Raw genomic sequence first — 20,654 nt, forward strand, 5'->3', positions numbered from 1 at the left:
TCGCATTGTTTTGGCACTGGAGGTATCCTCTCATTGCCCTCCTTCTTCTTTCTAGAGGAAAGCTGGAGTGAAATTTGAAACAAAAGTGATCCCCAAAGAATATCTGCTGAATCTCAAAAGTGCACAACCCCCAAAGCAACCAAAAACCAACACAGGACAACAAACGCGCATATCTGCACACAAAGCAGGGGTGGTCTGGTTTGACAAAGAAGAGCTTAGGGAATATACATAGAGTCAAAATTTTGACTGGAAAATAAACATTTTGTGTCACAAATGAGTCAAATGTATGCATGGGTCAATAGCAAAGACTTGATAAGGGGGGGGGGGGGGGAATTATTTTATTTTAAATATATGTACAAGGTTCTTAGAAATGTGTTGCATTTTGAGTTTGAAAAACTCATCCAATTTTTCACAAGAATTTAAAAATGTCATGTGGTGCAACCAAGTAAAAAAAAGTAATTACATATTCTTTGTAAGAAAATGCATTTGAATATGCACATTATTAATTATAAATAAAACGCTATATGTTGTTTTGAATATATATATATATAATTTTTTTATCAATCTTCATGAATGTATTCATAAATCATTACTTTTAGAGTTGCACCACATGACATTACACATTCTAAATGAACCTTGCCTTGTCATAAAAATGTCAAATGATCTGAAATGAAGAAACTCGTTGACCTTGACACTAGGGCTGTGACGGTGGTTGATTTTTACCACCGCGCTAGTCATGTACCAACAACCGCTGGTGGCGCAGTGTTGATTATAAAAAAAAATATATATATATATATTAGGGCTGGGCAAGTTAACGCGTTTTTATCGCGTTAACGCATTAATTAATTAACGCCGACAATTAGTTTATCGCGCGTTAACGTACTTTTTATTTTGAAAGTCCGTTGCTCACTGCGTTTCACTACACATAGCTAGACTGTAATAAAACAACCGAATACAACACAAACCATGGGTCACAGGAGGGGTGGGATGTTTATCAGTAGGCTACTTGCTGCTTGGGATGAGCTACAGCGCAAAACAGAAAATCATGTCCAGAGCCGAATTCCATCTGGTTGGAATGACTTGTATAAGCGACTCCTTCTTTTGTCTAAGTTCAATTTGTTTTGTTCTAATTCTGCAGCACTCGCTGCACTGTGCTTAAATGGCCAACAACCTTTCTGCATTTGGCCAGGACGTTGTCAAACGCGCTGTTGTGCAGAGATACTATGACAGAACGCTGGAGACTGTGCGCGTTGCAGAGGGCGTGTTCAAAAAGCAGATGTCTCGCAGCAGCTATCATATTTCTTGCGCTATCTGTGCTAAGTGTGCTGACTTATTTGAAATGTCCCACTGATGTGCAACAGGAATAAAATGTTTGGCGCACGTTTCAGCAAAATGTCTCTCTTTATCACCTCAATACAAATTTACAAAAAACCCTACCATTCCAAGAAACCGCGTTATTTTTTATTCTTTTATTATGTGTTTTGTGTTTTCTTTCGCTGTCATTCTGTTGTACTGCGGAGCTTCTGTCACGAAAACAAATTCATCCTCGTATGTGTAAACATACCTGGCAATAAAGCTCATTCTGATTCTGATCTGAATCTGATCTTTTTTTTTTTTTTTTTTTGGACTGAGATTCTCAGTCTCTTAAAGGAGATTGATGTTGTTGCTCGGAAGGGGGCAGTTAAATATATATATATATATATATATATATATATATATATATATATATATATATATATATATATATATTACAAACTAAACAAAACTTTAATGTTTTATTTAATAAAACATTAATGTTTTATTTATACGTTAATGTTATATTTAATTTGATTACATTAATGTTTAAGTTAAGATTTACAAGAAATGTTAACTGCTACTAACTTTTAACGGTTGTAAAAAAGCACTTTATTTGTTTAAAGTTTTGACAAATAAAATTGTATTGCACTTTTGTTCATACAGTAGAACTTTGAAAGAATAAAATTACACAATACACTACTTTTGATTTCATTATTGAATTTTGCGCATGCTGCGATTAATCGCAGAAAATCATGCGATTAATCGCGATTAAAATATTTAATCGTTGCGCAGCACTAATATATATATATATATATATATATATATATATATAATAATTATATATATATATATATATATATATATATATATATATATATATATATATATATATATATATATATATATATATATATAATTAGGGCTGCACGATATTGGGAAAAAATTACATTGCGATATTTTATTTTTCTGCGATATATATTGCGATATGAAATCTAATCAAATTTTTTCTTACAAACAAAAATGGGGTGAGCACACTTCCATTCTCATTTTAAAATGATTTAAACATTGACACCATCGTGTCAATTGATTAATATGCGGGAGGGAGAGAGAGCAAGACAGCGCTAGTGGTGTTTGAAGACGGTTAGCGTGCGGCCTGGGCTCTCTCTCTAGTTCTGTCTCTCACACGCGCGCTCTCTCTCTATTTCTCTCTCTCTCTCTCTCTCTATCTCTCCATCTCTCCATCTCTTTCGCGCGCGCATTATCTCTCTCTCTCTCGCTCTCTCATGCACGCGCTCTCTCTCTCTCTCTCACGCACGCTCTCTCTCTCTGCCCTGTCAAAACTTTCACTCTATGATGGTTAAGCTGTGCAATTAATCCGGGAATCACATTCGTCAAGGGCCGGGGAGCAGCTGGCCCATAACAGTTAATGAATAACAGATCAACTACGAGAGCCTTCATCACACATCCTGCGATGTGACTATCGTGGATTTGTACATCGCGATATCGATGCTTAAACGACACACCGTGCAGCCCTAATATATATATATATACATACATACACACACACATATACATATACACACACACTGGCTGGGGTATATATATGTATAAATATATTAGTGTCAAAATTTGCCGTTAAAAAGGCGATACATTTTTTTCAATTTAATGTATTCAAAATATTTAACGTAGGGGCGGGGATGCTTCTGAGGTAATTTGTTAATTACCATAAACTTAGAATTTGCAACTATTACAGTTATTACACTTATATACAAAACTTTGTATTTTGCTTTGCTCTGCGGTAACGCAGTTGTCAGGGCAACCGTCACAGCCCTACTTGACACAGTAATGAGGGTTTGCAGGGGTGCTCTTTATATATATATATATATATATATATATATATATATATATATATATATATATATATATATATATATATATATATATATATATATCCATTTTGTTTTTCTGAATGTTGGTTACACCACATGACGCTGATTTGGGGTTTTCAATAGTTGATTTGGATTTCAATAGTTTTTGCAAATATTAATAAGTAGTAAAAACTATTATAAATTTTTTTATAAGAAATAGAAATAAAAGACTATGCCAATTTTTTTTATTTTTTTTTATTCATTATGATATCAGTATAACTGTATCCCTCCCCATAAAAATGTCATAAAAAAAGTATCCAGTAACTGTGTCTATGAACAGCATTTAACATTTTCAAAACATTAAGAGATAAAACAAAAACAAAAATATGAGCGTCACGTCATTGACCTGCAGGCATTTGAGGTTATATCAGGATTTTTGAATTGTCACCATTCAAATGCAACCCTGCAGTTGTTGGTTATCATAGATACCAGCCATAAAACTTTTAAGAGGGGGTCAACCAAACTGTGCCTGAAACTCATACGGAGCGAATGAGTGTCTTTGTATAAGAAAATACATAAAACAGTCATTTAACTGACATGCTTCTCAAATCAAACGGTTTACAGAGGGGACATTTTTACTCGTATCATAAAATTCTTTAAAGTTCAAAGTGGAACCCCTTTAAATGAGTCATACGGTTTAGAGCTCAAATTCCCAAACTCCCTTACTTTGAGAAAAGGAAGTAAGCACCTCAGAGGTTTGCGATGAGTTCGACCCCAATGTTGCCACAAAACGACAAGCAAATGAACAACTCTGGATTTTGAAAGTGACAGCAGCAGAGTCATTTATTTGCAGGACTGAAGAGCAAAGAAGAGAACAGAGAATGTTGCACCTACTCCATTTAATGAGGTCAGATTCTTGTATGCTTTGTGACGGCACTCAGAGTCAGGCACTTCAAGATGGTTTTGTTCAGAGGATGGCGGGGCTGCCAACAAGCCTGAACATATTGAGCAGCGAACAGAGGAAGCGCTTCGCAAAATTACATATAAGCTCCTCTCCTGTCAATCACAAGTGCCGCCAAAGACTCATTCCTGGAGATCCAGTGGCAGAGAGAAGACTGAACCTCTGCCAGGGTTAAGAGATTGGAACAAGCTTGTTGTCAGATACACCAAAGGTGGAGCACGCTTGAACAGCGGCTGGGATTAAGAAAAGCTCACTGACAGCTAGGTGAAGACGGCCATGGAGCCTCGCTGCCTACAGCGTGAGGATGAACATAGGTCACAACAGTAAATTGAGTGGGTTCTCAGCGAACCCATCAGTACAGCCCTGCTAAAGGCTCCAGATGCACGAGGGTTGGCTGCTCATGGGGGCCTATTTAAAAGTCATTTGGAGGGGTTAGCTGAGGCCTTACAGCGATGACGTGTGGAACTCCGTCCAGATAGAGATGTGTCTAGAGGTGTCTCACCTTGCCCTTTCTGGCTTATTGACAGATCCCCATGCTGAGCAAAGTGCCTGGAATCTGGAGGAGTTCAGAAATGGTACTGAAGATGAGATGATAAACATACGATTATGAAGAAAGATACAAAGAGTTTAAATGACATGCATACTTCGCAATCGAATTAATACAATATGAAAAGTAAGGAGAAAGGCCTTGTTTGGGCACAGCCAGAGATGTAAAAAGTAAAGAGAAACATATTTAATTAGTAAGGATAGTGTGTTAAGAGTCAAAGTACCAAGCCTAGTTACTTGAGCAACTAATTAAAAATATAAAAAGCCAACTTATTTTTACATTTCGAAATTGACTGCAGAGATGCACATAAACTGTAAAAAAACTACTTTAATGGTTTAAGCAAAATTGTAAGGGGTGAAAAGACAAGTTTTGATTTCAAACTTTAATTGAACATTTACTGTTGTGCACTTCTGCACACAGTTACCAAAAATGCAACTTTAACATACTGCCAGGGGCTTCCCATTATTTTCAACAGTCATCTGGCATTGATATGGCTTTTCAGCAGGCCACGTCAGACGAGCAACCAATATATTTATTTATTTGCAACCAGCACTGCTCTCCAACAACAGCAGGAATAATGTGTTAACATCCAAGCTGTACCTTAACATAACTAAAGTTGCACTGTGTTCCACTCATGTGATTTTCTGGCAAAAGAACAAAACATTTCAATGCCACAACAAACAATACAACAAAGTGAGTAAAATTTAAGAAATATGTACACCTACTGCTCTAAATACTTAAGTGCTTAATGAATATAAAAACAACTGCTTGCGAGACTGTGTATCAAAATGCTAAAATTGGTTTAAAAGCTGTATGTAACAGTTAGGCAGCAGCATTAAACAAAGCTACTTGGCATGGCGTCTCCACTCTGAATTCATTTGTGAACTCGGTAATGATACTATGCAATCACATTAATCATCAGGGCAGACTGTAATATGACAACATCACATAGCATGTCATTTAAAAAAAAAAAACGTTCTTGGAAGTGATGTACAAAGCTGATAGTAATCTTCAGTTCTGCCCAGAGTGCTGTTGGATTTGACTGGTGAGCCGACCTCCTTCAACAAACACTCCACTGACGCTATAATAGGATAAAAGCTTGCTTTTTCAAATAGGGGACTCAAAGAGAAGACCTGAAGACAGATCAGGTGGTTAGAGAGGAGGGAGGGTGCAAAGTAAATCTAAATTATACAGCTTGAGCAATCTTATCCAATTACTAACAAGAGTGGCCATTTTAGGCAAGGCTAATCAAAGGGCCAGGCAGCTGTGCTTCCCGCTGACTGGCCAGGACAAGGGTGTGGGTGTGTGGTACACATTAAGTGGGAGGGAGGGCTGAATGTGTCTGCATGTTCACCTCCTACAAACCATTCTAATTAGCCAACATGAAATGTCAGGGGGAGGGGGACACTCCTAAAATGCTGCATCCCCCTACTTGCAACAGATGGAGAACAACTGGCTGGGGCATTCACTGATGAAGGGGTTCACCAAGGTTCCATCTTAGGCCCATTCATCTTTTGGCAAGTGATGCACCCATGTAAAAATGCCCCCTCCAGTTACGGCGACAGCTCCAAATCATATGAGAGTATATATATATATATATATATCCAAAATGTATAAGATTGCTGGCATGCAGATGAGGTACAACTCTGTGTTTTGTTCTCAAGAATAAGTAAAGAAAAATACAAAGAAGAATAAACACATTTCCCATTTAGTGAAGAGGCCTGTGCTGACATTATAAGAAAGGAAAAGAACTATAAACCACATCAAAAGCACTGTAGACAGTAAAGAAATAAAATAGTTTTTACAAGGTTTAATAGCACATATAAGCAATAAGTACGCTCAACGATAATTTGCGGGAGGGAAGTGTTCAGTTTTAGGTTAAAAATAGGAACCAACTTTTCATTGGAACAAGTGAAGATAATCAAAAGTAACCTTGGGAATTTTGAAGCGTGAATGTCACACCCTACACAGCACTATTACTTCAAATATCAAGCAGATATCTAAAAATCAGCCACCCAAGGGCAACTCTTTCCACCATGTTCTGACTTTTCTAATAGCTGTCTTCATGCCCCTTCAAACACGCACCTGAGGGGAAACATGAATCCACTACTCTCTTACAGTCACAAGCAATAGCCAAGTGGAACAAAAGAATTACTAGGCAATTAGGGTTTGAAAATTACCTTACTGACAGCACACAGTGAAGGAATGTAAAAACGGTCCATGTTTGTTTGTTTTTTTAACTCACTAGCTAATTCCTAAAGCTCGACCTGTCCCTCAGCAGTAGAGAGGCAACACCCAATCATCTCACACATCTTTATGAAGAGGCTTGTTGAAAAATGTAATTCTTGTCATACATTTCAATGATCCTAAAACCAAGAACTACGAATTGTTCTCTTGCCAGTTGGTTTTTGAGGGTTGAATGAATGAATGAATGAATGAATATTTATTTATTTATTTAAGGGGATTTGTCCAGTTTTTTTAACTTAAACATTGTTAGTAGGATTATTTCTTCCGCATCTCATCCAATGCCTCTTTTGCTAGTTCCAAAACTTCATTTTAAAGCTGGTAATGGAGGCTTGACCTGTTGATAGGATTCTAATGCAGTTATTAATGAAGTTATTAGAGAGAAAGAGAGAGAAGAGAGAGGGAGAGAGAGGGAGAGAGAGGGGGAAAGAGAGAGAGAGAGCTTGTGTGTCTTGCCATCTGTCATCATATTGTTTTTGTTAGTCCCGTGTGCTGTATAGGAACTGTATGCTAATTTCTGTTATTACAGTTAACTATGCGAAGTGATATGGAAATGTAATGTTGTCATGAGAGCTGCCTGGAACTACATTCGCCATGCGCTTCCATGAAAATAATTTCACACCTCAGAACATTCGTCAGACAATCATTATGAAATAAATGTTTTTCTCTAATAAACATTGGCCACAATTATTGGCACCTTTTTATTCAATGCTTTTTGAAACCTCCATTTGCCAGTTTAACAGGTCTAAACGTTCTCCTATAATGCCTGATGAGGTTAGAGAACACCTGAAGAGATCAGAGACCATTCCTTCATCCAGAATCTCTCCAGACCCTTTAGATTCACGGCTCCATGTTTGTGGTGCTTCTTTTCAGTTCACTCCACTCATTTTCTATAGGGTTCAGGTAAGAGGACTGGAATGGTTATAGCAGAAGCTTGGTTCTGTGCTCAGTGACCCATTTTTGTGTTGTTTTTGAGGTTTGTGTTTGGATTATTGTATGGTTGGAGATCCAAACATGGCCCATTGTAAGATTTCTAACAGAGTCAGTCACAGTCCGTGATGCCATGCTTCTAAACAAGATGTCAAGGACCTCCAGCAGGAGTATAGGCCCATATCATAAATACAGCTGTATATTTCATTGTACACTTTTTATCCCGGTCTTCACCAAACCCATCTTGAGTGTTTGCTGCTAAAAATCTTTTTTTTTTTTTTTTGAAGTTCCTGTCGTGTCTGATAACTGAATATGCTGGAGTTTGTTTTTGGATGAGGTAGGATAATGTTTTCTTGAAACCCTCCCAAACAACATGTGGTGATGTAGCTGCTATATGACAATATATTTTTTAATGATTTCTACCCCTGAGACTCAACTACTTTTTGCAATTCTCCAGCTGTGATCCTTTGAGAGTCTTTAGCCACTCAAACTCTCCTCCTCTTCCAGGCAGTTTCGTAACATTTTCTGTTGACTGGAAATTCTTAATTATTGCCCTGATGGTGGAAATGGAAAATCTATGGTGCTTTTCTTAAAGCTACTTCACAAATTTGTGAAGCTCAACTATCTTTTGCTGCACATCAGAAATACATTCTTTGGTTTTTCTCATTGTGAAGGGTGTTTAAGGGAATTTGGGCTTTGTTTTCCCTCCTATTAATAATTCTGTGAATCAGGAACCCATGGAAGGATAAATTCATGTTCATAATCATCCTGGAGTGCTCAAAATTGTGAATATGAATGGGAATATACTTCAGAGATATTTTATACACAAGAATCTCTAGGCATGCCATTAATTGTGTCCAATGTGTATTTGAGGAAAAATAAAAATTCATAATGATATTTCCCCTGTTTTAAATTATTATTATCCAATGAAAGGTTAGATTTTTGTGATTTAAAAAAAAGGTCAAAAGGATTAACATTGCAGATTAATTTTCACAGCCTCCTTTTATCAAGGGTGCCAATATTTTTGGCCATGACTGTATATTTTATAATTGAAGAATGTGTATTTGAGGTTTTAAATGTCACGAATGTTCATAAATTAACACAATAGACCAGAGATCAGATAATAGACTAGTCTTACAAGTTAGTCATCTAATTTTCAGTTTTTTATTTAATTTTTGAAGTTGCTTACATAAAATATATATATATATATATATATATATATATATATATATATATATATATATATATATATATTTTCTTTTTGAATCTGAAAAATAAGACTTATTAACCCATTGGTTAACTGCCATTTGGTCTGACTAGTTCTAAAGACACAGCCATAACACAGAGGTTAATTTTATGCAACTGGACCCAGTGTTTCCCAGCCCTGGATCCTCGAGTGCCTTCAACACTCCACATTTTGAGGTCACTTTTATCTTACACATCTATTTCTTGTCTTGGAGTTTCTTCTAATGAGTTGAATTAAGTGTGTTTGATTAGGGAGACATCTAAAAGGTTCAGATTGAGGAGCAGTCCAGCATTAGGGTTGGGAACCACTGCTATAGACAATCTGGCATTGAGCCAACATATTGCAAGAGGTATAAAGACTGGCCACCTATTGGATTGGACAGCAGACTCCACCTCTTGCTTTAATGATCTTCAAGCAGCACTGACATAAGCCAATCACTGATGTTGTTCTTCAATGTCAACCAAGGCTTCCGCCAACATTTGCTGAATCTTTCTCTAACCCAGGTCATCAAACATGGATTGAGGGCAAGTAAAATGCTGGAAGGGCCCCTTGGTGCCTCTTTCCACAGCCTTGGGCCTCTTGATCAGGTACAGTTAGCCACCAGTTGGCCACCATGGGGAGGCAACCCCTGACAGATGGCAAATGAAAATGTAAATACTGGCTGGCCCAGCAGGCCCAGAATTTTCCTGACAGTCCCTCAAGTGTCATAAAGGCAGTCAATCTCGGGCCTGTTCTTTATTTGAAAGCAGAGACAAACACTCCCTGGCAGAATGTAAATACGTGAGCTCATTCTACTAAGGTAAGAGAGCGCAGATCAGAGGAACAAGAAACTCCACTGAATATTCCTAAATGACAAGAAGGGAAGAAAGGCTGTTCGATCAGCCAGTTCTCCTGGAGACAAACTGAAACCTGGTTTGACACAAAATAAACCATTAGAGGGCTCAGAGGGAGAGGTGGGCAAAGGTCGGAGACTGTGCCCAAGCAAAGTCAGCATGAAGAATGAGGAGAGTTGGAGGCCGCACTGCTTGAGGGGCTAGAAGGGGCGCGGAGAGTCTGGTGTTGTTCGAGGAATTAGTGGAGAAAGTGGAGACTGAATCAGATATGGGTATGAGGAAAAAAAAAACAAATCTGTAGGTGAGTCAGTGACATGAGAGATGCTTGTTAGGTCAAATAATCTAAACGCTCTTGACTTGAGGTGAGGCTGAGGGGGAAGGGGTCTACACAGACTCCCAATGACGGAGGAGACAAGTATTTATTTGAATTTGTCCTGGGATTACAGGCGGAACTGCCTTGACAACCAGGCCTCACAGACTTGCCCAGGTTAGGTGATGTGCAGACTTTAGCTGGACACTGCAAGGAACTGGTTTGGAGGAATCCACAACTGTGACTGACAGTCTAAATGAAGTCCAGATACTGTATTCTTAAGAGAGAGTCTTATTCCCAAAAGGCTACAAGAAAGTGCCCGAGGAGCTGACATTTCCACAAGTACTTTACCGTTCCAGCGACTTACAAAAACAAAGACGGCGGGAGTTCTTTAAAGAAAGTTCTCTGTGGAAATCTCCAGAATGAGTTTGTGCAGGAGGCCTTGGGGACAGTACACAAGAAATGTACTCATGTTCTTGATAGAAGCTGTCATTCAGAGACACTTCTAAGGAGCACAGGGCCTAGAGACGGTGATGAGATGACAAGGTCTGATCTGAGAAAATCTGTTGGAGGGAATGTGAAGCATGTAGCATCATTATATTATCAGTGGTAAATTACTTCAGACCTACCTTGCTAGATGCAAGTTATAATAAACATTGTTAAAAGAATATGTTGGGTTAATTTCAACTTAGTGTCTACTGACTTCACTGCACTTCCATGTCATCTGTATTGAAATAAACCATAAATCAAGTCACTTAAATGCCATTGCCTAACTTCAAAACATGTAATCTTAAACCGTCTCATCACTTTGAAATATTTAAAGCTGCGGTAATTAACTTTTGACGCTCTAGCGGTTATTAAACAGAACTGCTTGCGTCTTGCAGAAGAAAATCGTAGCTGGAACTACTTCTCTCTGTTTATGTCTATGAAGACTCACAAAGGTACTGGGTTACTCCGCCGCGGTATCCCCGAAGCAATTTAAAATAGTCTGAATATAAACACTTATTATAGGTGCACCCTAGTGATTCAGGACAAGCTAAAAACACGGTTTGGAAAATGGATTCATGGTGTACTCGCTTATTATATACATTTTTCTACATTTTGAACACAAACAATGTTACGGACCGCAGCTCTGATTGGTTATTTTTTACCGGGAGTGATGGAGTTTCTGCAAATGGCAATAGGACCACTGGGAGGAGCCAGAGGAGCTTGATTTTTTCACAGATTATCTGTCTCATATTCTACTGTCAGGACATAATGACAGGTTTAATAAATATGTAAAAAAAAATTTTTTTACAAAAGTTCCCTACAGCACCTTTAATACAGTCACCATCACTCACCCAGTGGAAACTGTCATGAACATTTTGGGTTTATGACTGTTCGTTACATCCCTTTCACTCCACTCTAGCAGCTTATGATCTCCTCTTCTCCACTCCCTCAGCCCTCCTCCTTGCACATTAGCTCAACTTTACCACCCTCTTCTGTCCCTCTTACCTTTCTCCTCTTCCTCCAAAAGGCCATTAACAACCCACATCTCCTCCCACTGGTCAATACAGGCACACCATCAATGCACCATCTACCCACCCACAAACACACATCCCTTCCTCTGATGAGTGGATTACAGAATGGCACCAAAACAAACTGTAAACTTCCAGTTTCATTACCAAAACCAATCAATTTCCTCTTTATTGATCTAGAAATGTATACTAGAGATGGGTCGCAATTAGTCTCAGCCTCAGATGTCACGCACAAGGAATGTTGGCTAAACCTATGATGCATATGGGACACAAAAGTGGAAATACTTCAGGAGTGTCGAAGTCGTCATCGGATTGGTTGAATTCTACAGGATTTCCGGGAGATGTGTGTGTCGCGTTCTTTAACATTCTGTCCGGAAACAAAGGACTTCCCTATTCTCTTAGAATAAGAATGATTATTAAAACTTTAATTATAGTTACTCGCCCTTGGTGTGAATGGGCCTTTAGAAGAACAAGTTTTACAGCCGTCACTCCTCAAGGCTTTTTGAGTGTTCCGTTACACACACAGCGTTTTGAGCATCCAAGTTCTAGCGTGTCTCAAGACCTCCATTGAGCTGCATTTAGCCATTTTTGGATGCAAAACCATGTCTTATGTAAACAGCCCCTAAGGTTCAAATGGGGTCAGGTGAACCCGAAACCAGTCTAATTATACAGGGGTTCCAGTTAAGACTGATTAGTCAACTACTCGTTTAGGCAATCCACATATAAGTTGCTTTGGAAAATGCAATTTGTCAGAGACATACACTAAATTCAGGCATTCTACTCATTATGAGATAACTTTACGCAATGCTTTAGCCAAAACAATGCCAATGGATTACAGGAATACATTGAAAAAATGTTAATCCTCATTAGTATATCAAGCTATTTTTGACATGAACAACTGAATTGAATTTCAGAACAGTTTATCTTTTAAAACATTAATTCAACAGCTCTTATAATTTCTGGATGCAATCTTGCATCACATGTTGAGAGTAGCAGAGCTCTGGGAGAAGCACACACACACAAAAAAAACTTGAGTGATAGCAAAAATGCATCTTCAAAATCCCCCCTGCTTTATAACTTCAGTTGTTTGGATTATAATTTACTTTTGAAAAACCAACATATTTTTTGTATAAAAGCCACAATGCGCAACAGTAGCCAGCCAAACGCTCGGAAACATGTTCGCCTGTTCGACAAATGGGGATCTCTGCCAATTAATAACATCTGCGGCAATGAAAACAAGCAGCTAACCTGGCCCTCATTACCAAATAACCGAGGGCAGAGAGTTGGGGATGGAAAGCGATACTCTGCATAGACTTGAGACGGGGAGGACGGCAGCCAAAGCCGGCGGTTCAGGGGAGTCAGTGTTTTTGAGCAGCCTGGAGGCTTATCTTCAAGTCAAATCCCTTCACATACACACACACATATGCCCTAATACACATTCAATCCACATCGACTAGACGTCAGACAATAAACTCTCCAAGCCACTGACATAAACTGGTCTGAACACTGTTCAGATGCTTACAGTTCCAGAAGAACCCTGGTGTGACTGTGTAGTAGTAAAGATGAACTGATAAACAGCAGTTTAAACAGACACCATATATCCATTCAGTCATTACTGGTATCTCCAGCTTTCCTCAGTCAAGAAATAGCACTTCACTCTGAAGTTCGGGAATCTTTTCAGGAATATTACTTTAGAGGGCATGTCACTCTAAAGGGACATCAGAGCAGACAAGACAGACAGAACATGAGATGTATGTACAAACCTGCTTCTCCAGAATGCGGGAGATTTCTCCCAGGGTTCGGTCCAGGCCAGACACTTTGTTACTGGCCCACTGGCCACTGTCCTGCCCCTGCTGCTGCTTTACTAGATCCTTCACCAGACGCTGAAGCCTGGAAGCAAAGACACACACAACTCGGTCAAAATATGTTCAGGTCACACCAACCCCCAAAAATAAATATTTTAAACGGTCTAATTTTAATGTTGCATTATTTTCACAATAATTTTACCGCATTGCTCCCTTATTCTTGCTACTGAAAATAAATGTTTAAATCATAAGTTATTTATATACCAAGGTAGTTTTTATTTGTTTTTACTACCTTTTTATGATCCTGACTTTAACTTAAACAACTCAGCATTATTAAATATATCTATTATAAAATAATTTTATCTGAATTTGTAAACCATTGAAATCGTAATAATGACTAAAATATAATTTATATAACACGTCTTTACATGTTTGTTATTGATATAAATGTATTACATCACATATTTATGATATTAATTGAATACATAAAACTTTACCTTTTTGAACTATTTAAAATGTTTTCCAATGTGCTGGACTTTCTTTTTGCAAAATACAATTTTTTTTTCTCCCTTTGATCAATATTTTTCATTTTCAGTTTTCATTTTAATTTGAATAACTTTGCTACATGCTTAGTTTTTTTTTTCTTTTTTTACATTGTTTTCAGTTTTAGTAATTCCAAGTTTTTAATCAAAAATTTTTTCAGCTTTCTTTCAGTTAAAGAAAAAAATCATTTTATTTAATAATAACAACACTTAACCAGCAAGTTTCATCTAATCATATGCGCTCTCTCTTATTCTTGGTTCTCTAAAACCATACTCCTTCCAGAAATTTTCAGCATACATAAATATTATTCCCTTTTCAGAGACTGCTGGAATGCCACACGCTGTAGATGATTTCACGTTGTACTATCTTTGTGGCAGAGTGCAAAAACTGACCCACATAAAGCAAAATAGCAAGAATTAGGGATTGTAACATGAGATCTGTGACCGGGTTGCTTAGATATCAGTACTAAATTTAATGGGCAAAACACTAAAGGTTTGATTAAGGAAAGCCAAGCGCTGCCATAATTTCAGAAGCTTGGATTTAAAAATACATTATTAAGATATGAGTACTCAATAGAAGTCCTCAGCATGGGTATATGATCCTTAAAAGTGGAGCGGGGAGCTTACTTTGCCTTGTAAGGAGAGTCAAGGGTCTGGGTCTTGGCTTCCATGCATGTCTCATACTCCTTAGCCCTGAAAAAGAAAGACAAACAAGTCTGTCAGAAAGAGACGGAAAGAGAGAGAAAGACAGACAGAGAGCAACAGAGCAGTCCGATGGCTGTCAGCCTGAAGACATGAGGAGATAAGACGATGAGCTGAACAAAGGAAATGTCAAGAGGTCAAGCTGAGCCTCAAACTGTTTATTTAGTCTTTGGGCCACACTAGCAGCAATCACAAACTAACAAGCATGAACGAGTCACAAACGCTCAGTCTTCAGAGGGGTACCACAGTAGAGGATGTTGTTTCACAGCAGGGAATACCAAACTCTCCAATAACCACTCTATTTAAGTCCAGAAATCTAAATAAATAAGAGTGATTGGCTGATGGGTGTGAATTACTCCTACACCCCCCTCATGAGTCACAGACCAATACAATACATGCTGTCAGTCAGCTCTAGCACGTTGGTGTGGTCCAACAAGCCAAATTCCTGACAATCACACATCCCATTCTGTCAGATAAGGATGATCGATCAGCTCCTGAAAAAAGGAAAGGAAAAAAAATAAGCACTTGATGGATTGGTATTCAGAGGCTGATAAACTCCGATATCTCTTTCCGGAAGACATTCGATGTCAAATGTCAGTGAGCTGAGTGGTCACAAGTATTGTAATAGTTTAATTCTGGTTTGAGTTGAAATCTAAAGTGATTTTAGTCTAACCTATAATGCATAATAACAAAAATGTTGTTCTCAACAGGTCATTTTGAAGTCTGATCTGTAATTTTATTTGAGATGAAATGGTACATTGAGTTGAGTAAATTAAGTTGATTAAAAGTGAGGAAGATTTTTACTCTGCTAAAGCAGAAAAATACATTTAAAATAAATTTAAGTTAACATGTTTATCTGAAAAACATTGCTACAGTCAGTTATTCTCCTTTGTGCGTTCTGAACCGGAATGTCGGTCTCTGTTTTTGGTTTGTAAACCGAAACGGGTGGTGTTGGCGCAGTGGATAAGACACATGCCTTTGGTGTGAGAGACCCGGGTTCGAATCCACTGTGAGACACCAATGTGTCCCTGAGCAAGACACTTAATCCCTAGTTGCTCCAGAGGTGTGCGACCTACATAGCAATTGTAAGTCGCTTTGGATAAAAGAGTCAGCTAAATTAATAAACGTAAAAATGTAATGTAAAACCTGTCCACTGCCAGTTTACCCGATTGTATTTCAGCACCCCGGGTTGCCAGTTGGCGGAAAAACAATTCATTGCATTCATTCTCAAGTGCGCTCGTTCTAGTTTGTGTTGTCACTCTGGAAAACCCGCCTGTGCGTGTGGAGTGGTACGGGTGAAAAAACAACCTCTCTCCAATATTTTTAATTTGGACTGAAATACCTAGTTCAACCACTTTGTGTCAATCCTACACAAAGCACCTTTAAATAAAATAAATGACTACATAATATTAAATAAAATGAATGAATAAATAATATTTAAAAAATCAATGAAATGAATGAAGAATAGAATGTCTCAATAATATACAGAATGAATGAATGAATAGCATGGATGGATGGATGGATGGATAAATAGATTGACTAAATAATAAACAATGAATAAATGAATGACTAAATAAACAGAATGAACAATACATAGATTGAATGACTAAATAAACGGAATGAATGAAGCAAAAATAGAATAAATAAATAAAAATATTTTGGAAGACGTTGGGTTGAGGTGGATACATTTCTAATATTGTTCTGTATGAAGTGATAAATCACTTTATACACATGTTCACTTAGATAGCGAAGTAGTGAACAGGTGTCACAGAGGACAGGAGACATTGGAGATTATCCCTTAACCCTAACCCCTGACTATTAAAATACTTAACTATAAACTGACTACAAACAATTACAACTAAACTCTTCTTTTGAAACTAAACACTGCCAGGGATTTTGAACAGTGATTCCCATGTGCTGGCCGAGCCTCGGTCAGTGGTGCGCTCAGAGAAAGATTGTGAACAGTACCTGGCCTCGGCCTCGTCCTCATCCTCCACATTACAATATTCCTGTCTGACAGCTTTACGCCTGTACGGGTTAAACAGCGGGGCAATCGCTGGACCATCAATCTCTGAGCGCGGCAGGCCCTATTAAACGGGCCGGGCACCATAAATATTAGTAACATGTGTGTGTGTGTGTGGGGGGGGGGGGCGTGATACACAGCTACAATGCAGAGCTAATCATCAATTCATCATGATGTACCCCACTATTCACCTCCACCCACGCTGGACGCAGACAGCCCCCTCCCCCAATTGACTGTAAAACCATCAATACCTTCTGACGGATAAAAAAACAAAAAACAAATACGGTGTATCCATTTTAAATGTGCTATGGGTGGCTCAGGCGTTCGGCTTTCCTAATTACAGAAAACTTTTGGTCGGGCAGTGGTGCAATATTTAATATTGGATTTGAGAGGCTCTCAATCAAATGGAAGACAATTTGACTGATGATGAATAAAAGGATGAGGAAAAGGAAGGGAAAATGTGACCTGTGGAACATTTCCACCAAGAGGAATGAGACTGGATCCATCTATAAATTCACAAAAGTATATAAGAGGTTATATGTGGAGTAAATATTGGATACATCCTGAGATTAAAAAGATTTACATGCACCTGATGGTAAATAAAGGTCTGAGGTAAGCAGCGTCCAAGTGTCTTAAAGTTGAAACTATCAGAGCTGCAGTCTAGCAGTTGCCGCTCATGCTCAGACACATTGGTCCGGTTCCAAATTAAACGCTTTATGTGGACTTGTCATTTAATAGCCTTAACTTGCAAGTATCCCTAAAGTCCACAAAACTGTACAGAGTCCCATGTGTTTTATGTTTCAGAAGGGTGCCCGCGAACATCCATATTATGACTGCTAGGTGTCCTTGATGTTGCATTTGGCAGAGAACGCACTTAATGCTGTATAATCTACTGAGTAGTCACCTGCTATTATGGCACCAACATGCAGACACAAAGGAGGGTGACAAGAATGCTGCACTTGGTGACCTTGCATACTTGTGACAGTGTGCATTGCACAAGAGCTCAAGGTGTCCCCATTAATAAGGTTTCTGGTTGAAAACCCATTGAGAAGACTTCTTGGAGGCCTTTCTTGGCAGCTATACAGCCTTGATGCACAGAGCCTGCAATTTACAGCAAACATCTACACAACAGTCCAAGAATCACCAAGACACCAACATGATGACTCAAGAGGAACATGCACATTTGTGGTCTTCACTGTTCTGACTGTATTAGAATGTTCCATTTGTCTGTTTATTGTATAGAAGTGTATTCACAAGAGTGTCCTTTGTGGCTGATATACACCTTTTGCCCAAATCTGCACTAGAAGATGACGGAAAGCGTCAAAAGGCCACACTTGATCTGAACTTTAAGAATTGGGGTCTTCACCACACTGACCATTCCATGAGGTATCCCATTTGTCATGTTCCCTCTGTTCCCTTTCCTCGTTGCTGCTCCGCTCCACTCCCCTCCTTCTCTTCCCTACCTACCTCACTAGGGCCTTTTGCTCCGCATGAAACTTTTTTTAGTACCAGAACTAAATTATGGAGCTAACCACTTTTGGACGTTTTCGCAATGCAGGAACTAAGTTCTAAGTATTTTAGTACCAGACTGTCTTTTTCAAGAACCAAATTAGCTCCTACTCCGGAGCAGGGTCTAACCAGCACAACTGGTACTATCTGTGACATAAGTAGACAATGATTGGCCAGACGCATTCGAAAATGCCCTCACCTGCGCCATGATTTAAAATGCTGTGTAACATACGGTAAACATTGTGTCAACTTATTTCGCAAGTATGATGAACAGCGATAAATATACGGATGCTGAAGTGCAGGCAATTGTAGCAAATGTAGCACCGCCAGTTGTCATTGGCGATTCTTAATCCTCCTTTCAGTTCTTTCAATCGCTTTACATATACGTTGACATTCCATGTCCATTATTGTGAAACCGGCGAGACACAACAAAAACACAGTGCCGATCACAGAGTCCTCCATCCTCCTGTTGTTAACATCATTCTTCTTCGTTAACGTTGTTGAACGCCGCAGACAAATGACATCGCTGTCGACCGGCTTACGTCACTTCCTAGTACACTCTGTCGGTGCGAATGCAACCCTTTAAATGGTACTGGGAAATAGTTCACACAAAATTGCACCAGTACTTTAGTACTGTACATTTAGTTCTGGAACTAAAGTGGTGCGAAAGGCCCTACTTTACTCTCCTCTAGGGAACGGTTTCCTGTATTTTTGAGTAAGGCGATGGCCACTGGAAGTCCAAAACAGGGTTTCTTTTATGTGACGCCTCTCTGAGGTAGACCAAAACACAAAGAGCAATTTTCTCAAGCCTGGGGAAAAGACAAGCAATTCAACCAGCCAAACATCATACACGAGAGAAAGGGCCATCTGAGAGAGAAGGAAAGAGTTAAGAGCGAGAGACTCTGAAAGTTTAAAGCCTACATCCAATGCGGACATGGGCAGACAAGCTACTTTCATGGTAATTAAAACCACACATGTTTGCACAAGAAGAACACACCATATATTTGAAGAATAAATCAGGGTCCAGCTAAGGAAATTAAACTGCCTTTTCCATGCCACAGCTGCGATGGGGACTGAGCGGGCTTAAAAATGACACTGAGGGACAGGCCAACCTGGGAGGGCTGAGAAAAGCTCTCTAGCGTTTTACAAACGCCACACTGTGCTCCTATAAAACGGCTCATTTCCACCCTGTGGTGGAGTCACCAACCTCAGCAACCCAGTGCTGTGGGGGGCCGTGATTTATGAGCGTGTTGTGCCTGTTCTCTCCCTTTCATTCTTTCCTCCTAACCCTCTTTCCCTCACTGTGTGAGTGTTGCAGGGCTCAGCACAGGAGTGACAGAAAACAGAGGAGGCTCATGTTGTCACTCTCCCAGCCAAAGCTCAGAGCTGTTTTCTGCCCTCTGAGCTACCCCTGTATTAATGAGCTCAGAAGCAGTGCAGACTGCCGGTCTCCTCTCCGCCGTAAGTTAAGAGAGTAGTCATCACACAGAGAAAGAGCGAGAGAGAGACTTACAAATTACAATCACTGTAACGCCACCACTAGGGATGTAGCAACCATTACAACTTCAATCAAAATGTTATAACAAATTAAGGAAAGCAGAAACTTCATTACAAGTGCAATCGAAATGGTTTAATATCGTAAGTTAATGAAATTTCAGGATTCATACGTTTCTGGTTACTTTGTAGTCAATGTTGAAATTATGACAACTTATACATTTTGTAATTTACCAGGAAGCAATGATTACTTATATTAATTTCTAATTATATTACTTTTCAATTATTATGATTATTACTTATAACTTACAAATGCAGAAATGTCATAACATACCAAAAATAAACAAACTAATTTCAACTATCAAAAACAGAAATTACATAAATGTTGTGCCTTGTTGAAGTTACATTACAACTTATGAATACAGTAATTATGTAAGGAATAATTGACGATGGTCCGCTGAATTATTAGGAAATGTTATAAGAAATGATTAGAAAATTTTTCTAGTAAGTCAACAGACCAACAGAGTCAATTATTCCGCTTAAACTATGGTCACCACACCTCAAATATTTTTCATAGTATGCGTTTCAAAACATTCATTAGGTTACGGTCCTTAAAACGCTCATGTGTAGGATTCATTTCTTATGCGTCTAAATGCATGCTGCAGTTGCCAATTCCAATTATTATTATTTTTTATCTAGTAACAGAGACTTGATCATTGATAAGCGTTTAAGTGTGCGTGAATTACCAGAGTCTGAGCGTCTCTCAACATCGTTTGGCAGCAGTGTCTCCACTAACAGTAAAACTAGTTAATAGCGGGAGAAAGGGA

The 20,654-nt window shown here is 38.7% G+C and overlaps 1 protein-coding gene across 5 annotated transcripts in view; it reads right to left on the bottom strand.

The window, feature by feature from the left end:
• Nucleotides 1-20,654, bottom strand: part of LOC113067034 (S phase cyclin A-associated protein in the endoplasmic reticulum-like) — a 109,349-nt gene that overhangs the window by 44,584 nt on the left and 44,111 nt on the right. For all 5 annotated transcript variants that reach the window (XM_026239237.1, XM_026239236.1, XM_026239239.1 and 2 more), the window contains 2 exons: nucleotides 14,727-14,792; nucleotides 13,516-13,642 (listed from right to left, as the gene is read on the bottom strand). In XM_026239237.1, coding sequence (XP_026095022.1) covers nucleotides 13,516-13,642; nucleotides 14,727-14,792 — 193 coding nt within the window. The remainder of the gene's footprint in view (nucleotides 1-13,515; nucleotides 13,643-14,726; nucleotides 14,793-20,654) is intronic.

This window comes from Carassius auratus, chromosome 50 (genome assembly GCF_003368295.1).
Source record: "Carassius auratus strain Wakin chromosome 50, ASM336829v1, whole genome shotgun sequence".
Lineage (NCBI taxonomy): Eukaryota > Metazoa > Chordata > Actinopteri > Cypriniformes > Cyprinidae > Carassius > Carassius auratus.